The sequence below is a fragment of the Hyla sarda genome, chromosome 5 (assembly GCF_029499605.1).
Source record: "Hyla sarda isolate aHylSar1 chromosome 5, aHylSar1.hap1, whole genome shotgun sequence".
Classification (NCBI taxonomy): domain Eukaryota; kingdom Metazoa; phylum Chordata; class Amphibia; order Anura; family Hylidae; genus Hyla; species Hyla sarda.
Genome location: NC_079193.1, coordinates 293,405,468 through 293,423,545, shown reverse-complemented (window position 1 = coordinate 293,423,545; position 18,078 = coordinate 293,405,468). Strand labels below are relative to the sequence as shown.

The 18,078-nt window shown below is 44.1% G+C and overlaps 1 protein-coding gene across 1 annotated transcript in view; it reads right to left on the bottom strand.

Annotated features, from left to right (window-relative positions):
- UBXN2B (UBX domain protein 2B) overlaps positions 1-18,078 on the bottom strand; it is a 78,816-nt gene that overhangs the window by 49,050 nt on the left and 11,688 nt on the right. Inside the window, exon 2 of the mRNA XM_056522002.1 lies at positions 11,893-11,993. Coding sequence (XP_056377977.1) covers positions 11,893-11,993 — 101 coding nt within the window. The remainder of the gene's footprint in view (positions 1-11,892; positions 11,994-18,078) is intronic.

Below are 18,078 nucleotides of genomic sequence, written 5' to 3'. Positions count from 1 at the left end.
AGTACTGTATAGTATATGGCAAATGCAATACAAATTACACTTACCAAGTGGCGTTGTGCTCAGGTGCACAACACCATGTAGCGTATAAATCAGTAGAAATCTGTCAGCAGCCTTAATCCTCCGGTCAGGCCCTCGGTCACCGCTTCAAACAGTATCGGCCAGAAAATAAATTTTAAAAAAGGTGGATCTTCGCCAGGTGCGTAAACAGTGTGGAATGAAAATAGGGATGTTTCCAAATTAATATCACATTGATTTATTAGGCACAACAAGCAACGCGTTTCCTGCCCGTAACGGGCACAAAACGCGTTGCTTGTTGTGCTTAATAAATCAATGCGATATTAATTTGGAAACATCCCTATTTTCATTCCACACTGTTTATGCGCCTGGCGAAGATCCACCTTTTTTTTTTTTGTATTTTCTGTCCGATTTCATAATATATGACTCTCCCCACACGTAGGGGGGAAAATTAACTAATGGGGACATTTAATGTTTTACTTGTGTCCCATGTAAGATGTTTACCAATCTCTCTTCCACATATTAGATTCTCAGATTAGGGCTGGGCGGTATGACCAAATGTGTATCACGGTATGTTTTAAACTTTTGGCGGTTCCACGATATATAACTATATTTCCTAGCCCTCCCCCCCCCCCCTATTAATTATCAGCATACATCCCCATCACATATCACCCGCAAGCGCTGCCCTCCTCGTCCTGTTTGTTGCGGCCGCCGGCGCTGACACTCTATACTGTGCGGTATCCCTATGCCCGGGCAGCAAAAGGTAACCAAAGTAAACTTTAACGCACCTACATCGGCCTTATGCTTGGGACGGGAACGTCGGAGAGCTGTCCAAACAAACAAAATAAACTTTAACTCACCTCCCTTTGGTCTGGTACCGGCCTCACTTGTTTCCTGGGGACGGGAACGTCGGACAGCCGTCAGCCTATCACCAGCCGCAGCGATGTTCCGCCTCGGCCGGGGATAGGCTAAGCCCACTGTCATGTAAGAAGCTGGCTTCTTACATGACAGTGGGCTCAGCCTATCACCGGCCGAGGCGGAACATCGCTGCGGCTGGTGATAGGCTGACGGCTGTCCGACGTTCCAGTCCCCAGGAAACAAGTGAGGCCGGTACCAGACCAACGGGAGGGGAGTTAAAGTTTATTTAGTTTATTTTTTGCAGCCTGGGCATTTTTTGCAGCCTGGCCAACGGCTGTCTGGGCATGCTGGGAGTTGTAGTTTTGCAACATCTGGAGGTCCGCAGGTTGGAGACCACTGGCATAGAGTGTCAGCGCCCGGTGGCCGCAACATACAGGACGAGGAGGGCAGCGCATGCGGGTGACATGTCAGTAGTACCCTGATGGGGACAGCTCTGGGCTGATTCATTCATTCCCGAGGGGGAGGGGCCAAACCGGTATTGCGGTATGTGTTAAAATTCATATCGTGCAGCACAAAAATTTCGGTATTCGGTATGAACCGGTATACCGCCCAGCCCTATGTCAGATTAATCAATAAGAGGCAGGAAATGTTCAGAAATGAGTCGCTCCATATGAAGCCCTGTCCACTTTCCCTGACTGGTGTCTATTGGAATAAGTGTAATAGGGGCTTCATAAATATGCAACACATTTGTGGTACTTCTACTGCATAGGCATATTATTTAATACAAGATCTTACTAAGCTAGTCTGTGCATTTACAGTGCAAGTAAACATTTAGTTACAATTATATCTGTTGATTGAAATTGTCCATACTGCTGAGCGCTGCACAGAAATGTACTGTGGGCAAGAAGGTTTGTAATAGCAGTGCCGAGGATGCCCATTTACTACTGTACAGTACAATGAAAAGCTGATATCCATTCCTAGCATGTCCCTGTAGAGCGCTGCACCGTGAGTGCATCAAAGTTATATGGAAAAGGTGCCACCTACTGTTTTTATACCGTGTTGTGCAATGTGAGGAATGAAGCATCTACCTGTTGAGTGTGTGTATATGTATGTATGTATGTATATTATATATATATATATATATATATATATATATAGATAGATAATTATATATATATTTCCTGATCGTCCTACGGCGGCACACCATGGGTTAACTTTCCTTCTAACCCCAGAAACAGAAGAGTTAGTAAGCAGTATGCTAATACAGAAACAAGGTAATTAGGCATAATTAGTAATTAGACAACTCCTAGCTAGGATACAAAAGACCCCACAAAACAGGGAACACTCGTATTTAATTTTCTTCTGAAAGAAGACAGAAGAGCCTACAGAAGCAAGGCCCCAAACCCTCAGGCTTCTGGGGTCCCTGGGGTGAAATAAGGTCGCGTACTGGGGGCTCCCCTAGTTCTCCGACTTTCTCCCCCCTCCTCCGGTACCTGCCTCCTTCATGCTAGATGTTCCAGGGCTGTCAACTGCCGGTGGGGGTGAGTTTGTGGTCTCCGGTCACCCGGTGATTCGCAAGTAAGTGCCGTCATGCTCACCTGTTGAAAGCTCATGCCGGCATTGCGCAGCGCGTCCCACGTGTCTTCCCTGCTAGGTTTTGTATGTGGGACGTGCGCGCGCAGGGGAACTTCCGGCTGCAATTGCGATAGGCTGTCAGTGCGCAGCTCGCGGCGGCGGTGTGCACGGCGCATGTGCGGTCCCTTCTGCGCATAAAAGCGCTACCCTGCCACTGGGAAGCTGCGCTTAGCCTAAGCAGCAGACTTCTCAGTTGGCAGAGGTAAGGAGTATTCCAAAGCTTGTCCAAAAGCTCCCTGAGTACCTATACCTTTCTTCTTAGTCTAATAAAAGTTTTCTTCTCCCTTAGATGTCCCAATCTAGGAGGAAAAGATCCAAAAAATCCCGCCATAGGGAATGTACAAAGTGCAAGCAGCCCTTACCTGATGAGTGGCAGGATGACATCTGTTCATTATGCGCCACACCCCCGCACACTTCAGCCCCAGTGGATCCTAAAGCCTTTCTGGGACGTTTTAGAACAGAGTTGTTCTCCACCTTTTCCGAAGTCAAGGCATCTATGGGTGTAAAAAAGCACAAAACATCTCATAAGCAGCCGTCTCCCTCCTCATCCTCATCATCTAACTCCAATGATTCAAGCAGCTCTGAGCTGGTAGAAGTTAAGGAGGTTGAGATTCCAGAAGACCTTTACCTGTTGGATAAGGATAAGGTGCACACACTGATAGCGGCGACCAAAGAGGTGCTTGAGAGCAGTGAGGATGTCTCTCAAAAATTACAGAGAGACCAGCTATATTATTTTCCGCCATCTAATGATAGGTTGCTACCATCACACCCCATTATTAAAGACTGGTTTCGGAAGGACTGGTCAAAACCAGAAAAATATACTGATCCTGGTTCAAGACTACGCTCCACCTATTGACTCTCTCCAGCGGCTTATGAAGAGTGGGAAAATCCACCCAAAGTGGACCTAGCAGCAGCCCGCTTGACAAAGAAAGCCATCTTTCCGTACGAAGAATCGACCTTACTATCGGACCGAATGGAGAGGAAGGCAGACCTCCTTTGCAAGAAATCATGTGGATCAGCAGCCGCAGCAGCTAAGGTAGCAGCGTCATCACTACCAGTCGCTAGAGCTCTACGGATCTGGGTGTCAGATCTGGCCCGGGATATTAAAGATGGGGTGTTCCGAAAGGACCTCCTAAAAAGCTTCCCACTGATCAAGTCTGCAACAGAGTTTCTATGTGACGCCCCGCTGGACATCATGAAGTTTTCTTCTAGGACCTTAGCGTTGTCCAACGCGACAAGAAGAGCACTATGGATCAAGAACTGGGGGGGAGATATATCCTCCAAAAACAGCTTTGTGAAGCTTCCTTTTCACCCTTCCTCTTTATTTGGTCCTCAATTAAAGGGCATATTAAAATCCCTGAGAAAAGACAAGGGAGAATATTTTCCATATGAAGATAAAAGATCTGGTAAATATGGTAATTCAGGTAGAAGGAGTCGATACTCGAGTCCATACAGGAAAAGCGGAATTTTCGTCAGACCGGTGCAAGACGTCAGTACCCCAAGAAGCAGGAGTCCGCAGCTTCAAAGAAGAAGCCATTTCTGCGGAAAGACAAGGACCAATGACGCCAGGATTCAGTTGCACCCAGTGGGAGGCAGACTTCAAGCCTTTGCGAATATCTGGTCCCAAACCTCCTCAGATGCCTGGGTGTCAGATACAGTGGAAAACGGATATACTCTAGAACTCCGGTCAATCCCTCCAGACAAGTACATGGTGAATCGAGCTTCTCCAATAGTCTCGGATTTAATTCATCAATTTCTTCTCAAAAGAGCCTTAGAAAAAGTTCCAGTAGCCAAGCAAGGGAAGGGGTTCTACTCCCCCATCTTTGCGGTACCCAAGTCCAGCGGCGATTGGAGGTTAGTCATAGACTTGTCAGATCTCAACAAATTCTTTGTGAAGAAGCGGTTCAAAATGGAAATCGATAAAGTCGGCTGTCCTAGACATCCAGAAAGGGGACTATATGGCATCACTGGACCTCCAGGATGCATATCTGCATATTCCAGTCCGACCATCTCACCGCAGGTTTCTTCGCATAGCAGTGAAGAGTCAAGGTCATGTCAGACACCTTCAATTTACTTGTATTCCCTTTGGGATAACGTCAGCACCCAGAGTCTTCACGAAAGGCGTCGTGGTCCTGGTAGCCCATCTGAGACTATTGGGCATTCATGTGACACCGTACCTGGACGACTGGCTTATCAAAGCCCGGTCGAAACAACTCCTCATCAGCCATCTTCAGGTAGTGATAGAAGTCCTGAACGATCATGGGTTTCTCATAAACTACAACAAGTCACACTTAATACCCACTCAGAGAATTACCTTTCTGGGATTTATAGTGGACTCCAGCCGGATGAGGTTGTTTTTATCGGAAGAGAGGTCAACCAACATCTCCCAGAGTCTCCAAGCTCTGTTAGGTCTCCAGACATGCACAATTCGCCATGCCATGAAGATACTGGGTCTCTTAACATCATCAATAGAGGCTGTCTTGTGGGCGAAGTCACACATCAGGAGTCTCCAGTCACACATCCTGTCCAGGTGGGACAAGTCTCAATCGTCCCTGGATTCTATTATTCATCTTCCGAGGAGACTCAAGATCTTCTGTGGTGGCTGAATCCTCTGCGTTTCCTCCAGGGCAGGAGTCTGATATGTCCCCAACTGATAGTCCTCACTACGGATGCCTCCGCCTACGGTTGGGGTGCCCATGTCAGAAGCCTGTGGGTGCAAAGAGTCTGGAAAAGGGAAGAAGCAGCGAAATCCTCCAATTTCAAGGAGATGAAAGCAGTCTTCCTGGCACTGAAACACTTCAGAGACACCCTGAAGAACCATCATGTGCAAGTTCAGACAGACAATCTTCCAACTGTTTTCTATATAAACAAGCAAGGTGGCACCAGAAGCAGAGAACTTCAGAAGTTATGTGCACGAATGATGAGCTGGGCAGAGAAGAATCTGCTCTCCATCTCAGCAGTCCACATAAGAAGTGTACAGAACTCCAGGGCAGATTGGCTAAGCAGGAAGAAAATCTTGCCGGGAGAATGGGGTCTCAACCCGAAGGTCTTCCATTCGTTGGTGATGAAATGGGGATCGCCGACGATGGATGTCTTCGCCTCTCAAGAGAACAAGAAACTGCCACAGTTCTGCTCTCTCTCTCTCCAGCGGGTCACCCCTTCGCAGTAGACGGCCTGTCGGTAACTTGGAGGGGGAAGTTTATCTATGCCTTCCCTCCCCTCCCGTTAACTCCTCGGGTGCTCAGGAAGATCCTCGACGAGCAAGTCCATGCGATAGTGATCATGCCCTTCTGGCCACGACGGGCATGGTTTCAACTCGCCTGGGAAACATCGAAAGGATAATTCCTCAAGCTTCCTCCGATAGAAGATCTCCTCCTACAAGGAGGCCTCCTTCACCCAGACCCAGGCAGCCTAGACCTGACGGCATGGAATTTGAACGCCTAGGGTTGGAAGAGCAAGGCTTTGCCTCCAGCGTGATCGATACATTGATGGCTTCCAGAAAACCGTCTACGGTTAAAATCTATGCAAGAATATGGCACCTCTATTCAGGTTGGTGTTCTAGGAAACAGCTGCCTCCTTCCGAAACAACCACTCTTTTACTCTTCCTTCAGGAAGGGTTTGAAAAAGGCCTGAAGCCCAACACTCGCAGGTTACAGCGATCAATGCACATCTGAATGGTCTTTTCTCAAACTCCAGCATCGTCTCCAGATTCTTCAGGGCTCTGAAGAAATTACGACCACCGTATTCTCACCCATTAGCATCTTGGGATTTACCGTTGGTCCTAAAAGGACTGTGTAGAGATCCGTTTGAACCACTATATTCCACATCCCTGAAATGGCTTTCCCTGAAAACACTCTTTTTGATTGCAATCACCTCAGCCAGGCGGATTGGCGAACTACAAGCCTTATCATGTAGAGAGCCATACTTGAGAGTCCTACCCAATGCGGTAATCCTCAGAACAATGCCAGGTTTTCTTCCCAAGGTTCCATCAGCCCAAAACCTGAATCAGGAGTTGGTCCTACCAGCATTGCTGGAAAAGGATGGTGAAGATCTACACCTCCTGGATGTGAGAAGAGCGGTTCTGATGTACCTAGAAAGGACCTCTTCGTTCAGATCATCCGAAGCCTTCTTCGTCCTATATCAAGGAGAGAAGAAAGGAAGGAAAGCTAGTAAAGCCTCCTTGGCCAGATGGGTCAGAGACACGATTCGGTGTTGCTACGAGTTTGAAGGTTCAACGTCACCTCTTTGTCTAAGAGCTCACTCAACGCGCTCAACGGCAACCTCCTGGGCGGAGAAGTTCAACGTTCCTTTAGATCAAATTTGCCGGGCGGCAACCTGGGCGTCACCGACGACCTTCATAAAGCACTATCGGCTGGACATCTCTGCCTTTGAGGGGTCAGCTTTTGGTACAAGTGTGATTCAAGGAGCTGGTAGTATTTAGTTCCCTCCCTGTTATCTTTGGTTACCTGGACTGCTTTACAAGTCCCATGGTGTGCCGCCGTAGGATGATCAGGAAGTAGGAAATTTGTTCCTCACCTGAAATTTCCTTTTCCTGGAGTCCATAGGCGGCACAACTTTATCCCTCCCTAAATAAATTTTCTTTATTGCTGCAAACTATACGAGTGTTCCCTGTTTTGTGGGGTCTTTTGTATCCTAGCTAGGAGTTGTCTAATTACTAATTATGCCTAATTACCTTGTTTCTGTATTAGCATACTGCTTACTAACTCTTCTGTTTCTGGGGTTAGAAGGAAAGTTAACCCATGGTGTGCCGCCTATGGACTCCAGGAAAAGGAAATTTCAGGTGAGGAACAAATTTCCTACATATATATCCACGTTCAGAATGCCTCATCTTCTGGTAAAAAAATAAAATAAAAAATAAATAAGATATCACCTTTTACAAATCTGCAGTGACTTAGCAGCTCAATCCACATATATCGGGGCTTGACAAATCTGTCATGAATCTAGGAGCCAGAACACAAAGTTAGGAGCCAGGATGCTAAACGTCACCTAATGTAATGTGTCACGTACAGTGGTCCCTCAAGTTATAATAATATTAATTGGTTCTGGGACGACCATTGTATGTTGAGACCAGAACTCTATGGAAACCTGGTAATTGGTTCGAAAGGCCCAAAAGGTCATCCAAAAATAGGAAAAAAAAGTGAGAATTAAAAAAGACAAAAATAATTAGATAACTAATATAGATAAAGCAAGTCCTTACATATAAACGAAAGAAAGATCTGCTGGGAGCTGTAAATCACTGTCTATGTCAGTGTTTTCCAAGCAGGGAGCCTCCAGCTGTTGCAAAACTACAACTCCCAGCATGCCCGGACCGCCTTTGGCTGTCCGGGCATGCTGGGAGTTGTAGTTTTGCAACAGCTGGGGGCACCCTGCTTGGAAAACACTGGTCTATGTAGAGGAGAGGAGCTTCTTCGGGGGTCTTGTACAGTACACGCAATGTCCTAAAAAAAAGTAACAGGGAGTCGCCCTCACCTGGTGTCCAAAGGAGCAGGTAACCCTGGCACAGGTAAAGTGTACAGAACATGTAGTACCACCCTGTACTGTAGGGGGCGCTACCAGACATCAGTCAGTGCATATGCTTTAGGAATACAGGGTGATTTACCAGTAAATTGCCCATTCTAATTGGTCAGTACATGCACTTCAGTAGTACAGGTGTAAATGCCCATTCTGATTGGTCAGTTCTTCCGGCCATTGACAAGTTTCACAGATCTGGACTGTCTGTACATTGTATGTTGAGTCTGGTTTCAACTTACAATGGTCCAGAAAAGACAATTGTATGTTGAAACTATTGTATGTTGAGGCCATTGTAAGTTGAGGGATCACTGTAATAGTGCAGTAAAAGTGTTTTTTTGACCACTTAAGGACATGTGCCATAAATGCATTGCAGCGAGTTACTTCCATACATTTACAGCGCGGCTATGAAGTGAGAGCATAAGCTGCACTTGCTTTATAGCAATTAATTTCTGGCTGATATCAGCAGCCGGAGACTTAGCATTAATATTTGACATCAGCAATCACGCTGATGTCCACCATTAACCCTACAGATGCCGTGGTCAATGCCAATCACGACATCAATCGGGAAAATGAAGGTGGCAGTGTGTTTGGGTGGGCTCATCAAACCACGGGGATCAGATGAGTGCAAATGGCGGCCAGAGGTCTCTTACCCTTCTCTGTGCTGCAGGATGGCTGATCTTGTGCAGGCTGCCTAGTACTGATCAGTTCTATGTCATTACATAGTACAAAACAGTACATTGCAATCTTATGATATAAAAGTCTCCTATGTGGACTTAAAAATAATAAAATTTAAATTTGTTAAAAAATATATATTATATATATATATCTCACTCCCTTTTCCCATAAAAAATGTAAAAGAAACCCAACATATTTGGTATCATTACAAGCGGAAATGTCAGAACTATAAAATATAAAATGTTTTTGATTCTGCATGGTGAACAGCATTAACGTAACAAAATAGCAAACGCAAGAATAGCTGATGTTTAGTTACATCATGTCAGAAAAAAATGTATACATAGTAATCAAAAAGTCCCATCAAAACAAAAATGAAAACTACAATGGGACCAATGAAAACTACAGATCACGGTACAAAAAAAATTAGCCCTCATACAGCCCTGTATACAGAGCAGGTTCATTCTTTGCATGGATCAATTCCACAGTGTGAACGGGTCCGTGGAAGACCAATTGACCCTAATGTTAAGGGTTCACACTGCGGAATTATGACGGACAATTCTGCATTAAAGGGGTATTCCAGGCCAAAACTTTTTTTTATATATCAACTGGCTCCGGAAAGTTAAACAGATTTGTAAATTACTTCTATTAAAAAATCTTAATCCTTCCAATAGTTATTAGCTTCTGAAGTTGAGTTGCTGTTTTCTGTCTAACTGCTCTCAGATGACTCACGTCCCGGGAGCTGTGCAGCTCCTATGGGGATATTCTCCCATCATGCACAGCTCCCGGGAGGCGACATCATCATTGAGCAGTTAGACAGAAAACTTCAGAAGCTAGTAACTATTGGAAAGATTTTTTAATAGAAGTAATTTACAAATCTGTTTAACTTTCCAGAGCCAGTTGATATATATAAAAAAAGGTTTTGCCAGGAATACCCCTTTAATTCCTTAGTGTGAACATACCCTTAGAAGTCAGACCCACGACAATCAGATGATACCTGGTACAGCTCCAAATTGATGAAAGAATTAGGAAGAGGTTCATCAAAACCTGTGGAGAGGAAAAATTGACCAGTTGCCCATAGCAACCAATCAGATTGCTTCTTTCATTTTTGAAACGTCCTCTTAAAAATGAAAGAAGCAATCCGATTGGTTGCTGTGGGAAACTGGTCAACTTTTCCTCTACACAGGTTTTGATAAATCTCCCTCATAGTATTTTGGTCAGCATTTTTAGCCCAAACCAGAAGTGGGTCCAAAATACAGGAAAAGGATACAAGTCTCTCCATTATAGTTTTTCCCTGTGCGAGTTCCACTTCAAGTTTTCACTAAATATACTGACCAAAATAAGAACCAAAAATATTGACTAAAATATTATGTGTAAACCAGGCTTTTGGGTGATGAGACAACCCATTTAAAGCTAATAAGGATTCCCCTCTACGAGCCACCAGGCGAACATGCAGGTGAAATGTATGGAGAGAAGTAGCTTCCCCCTGTATTATCAGAGAAGCCAGTCCCATAGCAGTTTCCAGTACAAAAGCAAGAGACAAGTTCACAAGAAAACCCCTCTAGGGTACATTCACGCAGTGAGTTTATCAACATGTGAACATACCCTGAGGCTAAGTTTCCACTTTTTTTTTTCTTGGCAAAAAAATGCCACAAAAAAACGCCAATGAATTTCCCTGCGTTTTTTCTGGCATTTTTACCTTTGTGTGGAAATAGTTTTTTCTGCTCTTTTGGCAGTTTTTCACAAACGTGGCTTTTCTTTTAATTTTGTTGGGTACCACAAATAAAGGTGCAAAAGAGGACTACAGGAAGGATACCATAATAATAATTACCGTATTTATCGGCGTATAACACGCACTTTTTAGGCAAAAATGTTTTGCCTAAAGTCTGTGTGCCTGAGTCGGGTCTGCGCTGCTGCAGGCCTCCGGCGTGCGTCCCCGGCGTCGTTGCTATGCGCTGAACGGCGCGGCGCATGACGTCAGTGCGCCGCGCATAGCAACGACGCAGGGGACGCGCGCCGGAGGCCTGCAGCAGCGCGGACCCGACTCAGGTAATTATGCCACCGGGGATGGGGGGAGGCAACGGGGCAGCTGCGCCGGCAATGGGTGCCGCTGCCCCTTCTCTGCCCCTGGCTGTCGGCGCCGCTTCTCTCCCCCTGGCTATCGGCGCCGGCACCGATAGTCAGGGGGACAGAACGGGCAGCGGCGCCGATAGCCAGGGGGTGAGGAGGGCCGACAGCAGCGCTCTAGACCCCAGGAAAGGCAGGGGGAGAGAAGCGGGCAGCGACGGCCTCTCTCCCCCTGCCTTTCCTGGGGGTATATCGGGGTATACACGTGCACACATGCACCCTCATTTTACCATGGATATTTGGGTAAAAAACTTTTTTTTTACCCAAATATCCTTGGTAAAATGAGGGTGCGCGTTATAGGCCGGTGCGTGGTATACCCCGATAAATACGGTATATGTAAGGACAATAGTATGTTTTTTTTTTTCACGTTTTAACTTTATTTTTGTTTCAGGTACAGGGAACATTCATACAATTATTATTATTATTATTATTATTATTATTATTATTATTATTATTATTATTATTATTAATATTATTATTATATCCTTCTTTTAGTCTGCTTATTGCCCAGTCCCTGTCCCTTCTTGTTGTTCGTCTCCCGTCGCAACCAGAATTCCTGCATCCCGATTTAATAAAAAAAAATGTATATTGACATGTACAAAATAAGTAAAATAAAAGATAATTGTATTAAAAAAAATAAAAAATATATACAACCACCCGTAACCCACAAACCTATACCCTAGGTTTACAATCCCAGAAAGAACATCAGAGTTCATTAAACATTAATATAATAAAACATACACATAAGTCTTTAATCATTTGTTTTTTTATACAAAAATGTAATTCATATATGATCTTCCCCGTTATTGCTCCCCACAAGCTATTTGATGTCCCTGTCCACTCACAAAAACCCTTATTATCTTCCACTTAAAATAACATTTTGTTTTTCTACATACAGAATTTGTTCCCTAGCTATCAATAAATAAGTGGATCTAGTATTTTGCAATTCCCTACTGAATTGCAGCTAACATCTGGCTGCACTGTTTTTGTCCAGAAAAGACGGCATGTGGCCGATCTGGCATTTTTTGGGGGCGTTTTTTTTTTTTTGCCTACCTTTCCAGGGAATCCTCTTGGCTATTTTCCAAAGAAATATGTTTGTCAGATTCTGATGGTTGCTCTCCATATCCATCCTCACATAAACGTTCTAAGGCCAACTACATAAAAAGAAAGAATATTCAAAACAAGAAGGGCAAAAAAGAATAGCTCCTCTGTCAAACAAAATACTTCAAAAAGTTATAAAACTAGTGGTCACTAAACCCTCATATCTCCTGTAACCATGGTATGGTAATACTATTCATGCCTGCAATCTCTTTAAAACAGTATTTGTCGTGCGGTAATAACTCAATTATGAATTATGGTAATTAAAATATTAATTTAAAAAAATGAAAATTATAAAAAAAATATCAAAATCATGACCTAGTGAATTGTAGACAAAGCCAATCAATACAATTCACATCTGAGTCTGACTATTTCCTCAGATAGCAACAAGTTCTTTTTAGGACGGGATGACATTAACGCTTAAGGATGTAGTTTTGCAATATACAATAATACACAGGTAATATAAAAGTATGCAGATTTATTGGCTATAAGGTTATAAACATAAATGAGTAATAAACACAATGATATATGCAAATGAATATCAATTAGATATATTGGTAAACATTACAAGCTTGTTAATTTACTACATATAGTAGAATAATACATGTGAGTAGTAAGTTACTTGTTACAATGAAACAAAAGCTACTAGGTTAGAAATATTACATAAGAAAAAGGTTACATATCACTGTGTACAGAGGAAACCTTATGACATCAAGATGGGCAATATCTAATCATAGACATATAAATATGGAATGCTAAATACAAGGGATGCACCGATATATCGGCCGAAAATAGCTATTTTGGGGAAATGCCCAAACAACAAAAAATTTGCCGATAATGACCCACCTCCCCTGACCGCCCACAGCACAAGTTACAAACACTGCCAGTGGCATAGCGTGGGGGGTGCAGGGGGGACGGCTGCACCGGGCACAACATCTGGGGGGGTGCACTCTCCGGGATAGGAATACTTATTTTTATGTGCCCGGGCCGGCTCCCGTGTGTGGCTGCAGGCGGGGGCCGGCCAGAGCATATAAAAACTAATACTGTATACTAAAAACCAGGGGGCCTCCAGCTGTTGTGAAACTACAACTCCCAGCATGTCCGGACCGGCAAAGTCTGTCCGGGCATGCTGGGAGTTGTAGTTTCACAACAGCTGGAGGCCCCCTGGTTTTTAGTATACAGTATTAGTTTTTATATGCTCTGGCCGGCCCCCGCCTGCAGCCACACACGGGAGCCGGCCCGGGCACATAAAAAGAAGTATTACTATCCCGGACATCCCTGTGTCCTGAAAAATCTTTTCGGGACATAAGGATGTCCGCCGGTCACTCACCATTCCCCGGCGATCCTCCTGCGATCCTCCTTCGGTCCTTTGCTTCTCCGCCTCTATGGTTGTACGCACGGGACGTCACTGACGTCCTGTGCGTACAACCATAGAGACGCAGGAGGACCGCAGGAGAACGCGCGCTGGCCGGGACCTGGTAAGTGACCGGCGGCCCGTCAACTTCTTCAGTGTTCCGGTCACCGCTCCTCCGGTCCCGGCACCTACTGCTATGGTCCATAGGCCATAGCAGTAGATGTTACCGCTCCTCCGGCCCGGGGTCACCGGATCACTGTGGGGGCAGCAGTACAGACATACAGCCTCCAGCCATACACTGTATATGGCTGGAAGCTGTATGTCTGTGGGGTGAGGGGAAGCTGCCTACTATTGTTGGGGGGAGCTGCCTAATATTGTTGGGGGGAGCTGCCTACTATTGTTGGGGGGAGCTGCCTACTATTGTTGGGGGGAGCTGCCTACTATTGTTGGGGGGAGCTGCCTACTATTGTTGGGGGGAGCTGCCTACTATTGTGGGGGGAGCTGCCTACTACTGTGGGGGGAGCTGCCTACTACTGTGGGGGGAGCTGCCTACTACTGTGGGGGGAGCTGCCTACTACTGTGGGGGGAGCTGCCTACTACTGTGGGGGGAGCTGCCTACTACTGTGGGGGGAGCTGCCTACTACTGTGGGGGGAGCTGCCGACCTAATGTGGGGGAGGTGGCAATCTAATGTGGGGGAATCTAATCTAATCTAATGAGCGGAGCGCTGCATTTTACCAGAAGACGGGGAGAAGTCATTTTCGGCCAGACATTTTTTTTTATTTTTTTTTCGTTTCGGTTCTGAAATTTCCATTTCGGTGCACCTCTACTAAATACACTCCCTGCCTGCTTCTAACCAACTGCAAATCACATGACTCCAAGAATGGGCAAATCCATCTAAGGATATGAACATGGAAGAATACTTCCACCCCATTCTGGACTATTTTTCTATACATGACTTTGGTAAGATTATTAAGACAAATAGAGTTTTATGATCTCGCTAGACTATATTTTAGAAGGAAGAACTTGAAGCAAGTTTCCTGTGTGGGAAATATACTTATAACACTTAGATTGGTGAGTAGGAATTCTATCAATATGTATAAGCAATTATTTAATGCTTTGATAGATTATGAGTCTTGATTCTTCTGCAGGTAGAATGCAGTCTCACAATATCCTAAAACTATAATCCCAATATGGAGATAATTATTTTATTTTATTAATTTATTCGCCAATCTAAATGCTATAATTCCATCCACATTATCCGAATTGGTCTTAATTAAATGGAATACTATTTTTGTGTCTCTTGCCAAGTCTATGTAAGAACCTCGCTTCTGGTCCTAGGAAAATTGAATGGTCCATCTCATCATCATGGATAGCCATTGGTCTAGTACCGTGTGATCAGTCCGGCTTGCTGGCATCTCACATGGGTTTTCCACCTTGTTGGACCTCTTTCCTATGTCTTTGTGTGTTCTTTTCAGCCCCTAACATCTGGTTTACCAGACTTTTTAATTAGACACACCCTCCTAAATTGAAATTCCCCAATGAATGTAGGTTGGGCTTGTACATGTGGTAATGACTATGACATCACTATAATACCCAGAATGCATTGAGCATATCACCCATAATGACTCTCCTGTCAGTGTAGTGTCAACTACTCTAGAGGGTGCTATTGTATAAGCAATTAGCATCATTACCATTAAGGGTTAACTGTCAATAACTGGTCAAACCCACATGTCACCAACTAGACATTTTCAACACTATCAAATTAATGGGAATAATACAATGGATGATTCTCTAACACAGATGTGTGAATGTCTAGAGAATGTAACTAGCCCCCTTATCTGTCTTATCTAAACAGCCATAATATCTAAAGAGACAATAAGTATTCTACTCCCAGACTGGCACTTAAATAGGAGAATTTTAGAATACACTGTGGTCTATTTAGAACATACAACAAAATGGCTGACATCATGCTATTATGCTATGAAACAGATTCATTTTTTGGGGCCTACAAAAAGTATGACATATTTCCCACCCAGTGTGCCTTTAGCTGTCCTGGCATGCTGGGAGTTGTAGTTTTGCAACAGCTGGGGGCACCCTGGTTGGCAAACATTGCTGAGAACACTCCTGGAGATGCAGATTAGCATGTCCTCATGTCCCTTTCAGCTGGATGCAAGGCACAAACACCTCCATATTGGTGATGTCTATAAGGGAAATTTACGGCGCTCACATGCCAGTCTTTAGTGAATCCTGCTGCCGAAATTTGATTGATTATGAGATGTGTTCCTCTAAATAAATCTGCCACTGTATCTGCTGCCCATAGCATAGAAATCTATGCTAGCTCTATGCTACCACAGATTTCCAGTATAGCTTACAAATTACTTACATAAATCTGCCATGCCATTTTTAAAAAAATGCAATGTGTAAATCCGTCAAAAAGTTGGACATTTTTCTGAAAATTAGCTTTACCCAATTAATTTTTTTTGTACTATGTCATGCCAAAACCTAGTGCTAACATATTGATAAATTCTCTTATGAGCTCAGTCCTTCACAAGACTATAAAGGACAAAGAACAATATCTTAGACTAGGTATGTCTGAAAGAATTGTATCAGAGGTTTTACCTGTGAAGTGGCAAAGAATCGTGGCACAAAATTCACACTACATGACTTGCACCACCAGTACCATGGATATGAGGATTTCCTGACATATACCTTGCCACATGCCACAAAAGAAAGTTACACCAATCCAGAAAAAAAAAAAAAAAAAAAATACCTGGCAGGCAGTAATGGACATGCTTAGGAAGGATCTGCGCTTGTCTTGGGGCTAAATGGCTATGTTGTGAGATTACCATAACACTGTGGCTAGCTTTTTGTGAACTTGTATTTCTTGTTTGACTTTTCTTTTTTTGACTACAAATCCCACAATTCCATTTTCCTCTCTCCCACACATCAGCCACCCCACCCATTGAAACAAAATACCTGTGGTTTTCAATCAGGGTGCCTACAGCTGTTGCATTAGTTGCAGATTGATCCCTCCAACCACTGAAGCAGACAGGCTCCCTGTCATCAGCTGACTAGTGAGTCAGGTCTCGGCCGTATTGCAAGCTGGGAAAAATCCGAGACAACAGTCATTTTGTATGCTGTTAAAAATAAATAGTGGGGTGAAAATCACAGAAGAATTGTGAGAAAACCGTCACACACACAGGTACAGACACTATATTATGAACTACACTAACTTCACAGCCCCTGTAGCATAGTCAAATAAAAAAAATCCTGGAATACCCCCTTAAGGGGTACTCAGCTGCCCCAGTGTTCCGAACATTTTGTTCCGAATCATGGCCACGTCCCTCTTGACATCATGCCCCCCCCCCCTCAATGCAAGTCTATGGGGGTTGTGGCCACCACGCCCCCTCCCATAGACTTACATTGAGGGGGCATGGCATCATGTCACGAGGGGTGATAACGTGACGTCACGACCCCCGCACCCAACGTTCTAAACGAACGCCGGGTGCTGCAAAGAGATTGTGGGGGTCCCACCTACGGGACCCCCACAATCAGACATCTTATCCCCTATCCTTTGGATAGGGGATAAGATGTCCAGAGGTGGAGTGCCCCATTAAAACTGTCTGCTGACGTATCTGTGCTGGCAGCCTGCCAGACCCCCCCCCTCAATCCAATGACCTGAATGGAGCCGCCTTGTTCGGGTCGTTTTCCCCACTGTATACTATTTTTGTCCTCGAATGAAAATCAGGGTTTTATGCAGATTTTAGTCCGGACCAAAACTATCTGAAAATGACTGGAACTGAGGAAATTAATATGGTACAAAACAATACATCGGCAGGTAGCTTTGAGCTTCTACCGCTGGATCCGTGCCATGGAAACGCAAAACGTGGTATCAATGCACCCTTAAAAGGGGAACTCCACTAGAAATTTTTTTTTTTTTTAAATCAACTGGTGCCAGAAAGTTAAAGAGATATGTAAATTACTTCTATTAAAACAATCTCAATTCTTCCAGTACTTATCAGCTGGTGTATGATCCTCAGCAAGTTCTTTTCTTTTTGAATTTTCTTTCTGTCTGACCACAGTGCTCTCTGCTAACACCTTTGTCCATTTTAGGAACTGTCCAGAGTAGAAGCAAATCCCCATAGAAAACTTATCCTGCTCTGGACAGTTCCTGAAATGGACAGAGGTATCAGCAGAGAGCACTGTGGTTAGACAGAAAGGAAATTCAAAAAGAAAATAACTTCCTCTGGATCATACAGAAGCTGATAAGTACTGGAAGGATTACGATTTTTAAGGAGTAGCCCTATAAATAGAGCCCTTTAGGATTCTTGTTCTTTACTACAGTTATACATGTGTAGCTATCTGTGGAATGTATGTCTTTTTCTTGAAATTTATTGTTATTCGGCTCAGCGCCTTGGAAGAGGTGTTGTTTTTGTTTATCTTTTGTTTGTTTATTGCTCAAAATATATAAACTATCAAATTGTTTATAAATAAAGTTTTTTTATTTTTTATTTTATAGAGCCCTGGAAGCTTTTCCTGCAAATATGACTAAAATTTGATGTAAACAATATGAAGGTCAACACTGAGGCTGAAACGGGATTTTCTAAGGCGCCATCTTGTGGTGCTTTGCCTAACTGCTTACTCTTCATTGTGTACTGCAGTGGTCTCAAAATGTGGTCCTCCAGATGTTGCAAAACTTCAACTCCCAGCATGCCCGGACAGCCATTGGCTGTCCGGGCATGCTGGGAGTTGAAGTTTTGCAACATCTGGAGGGTCACAGTTTGAG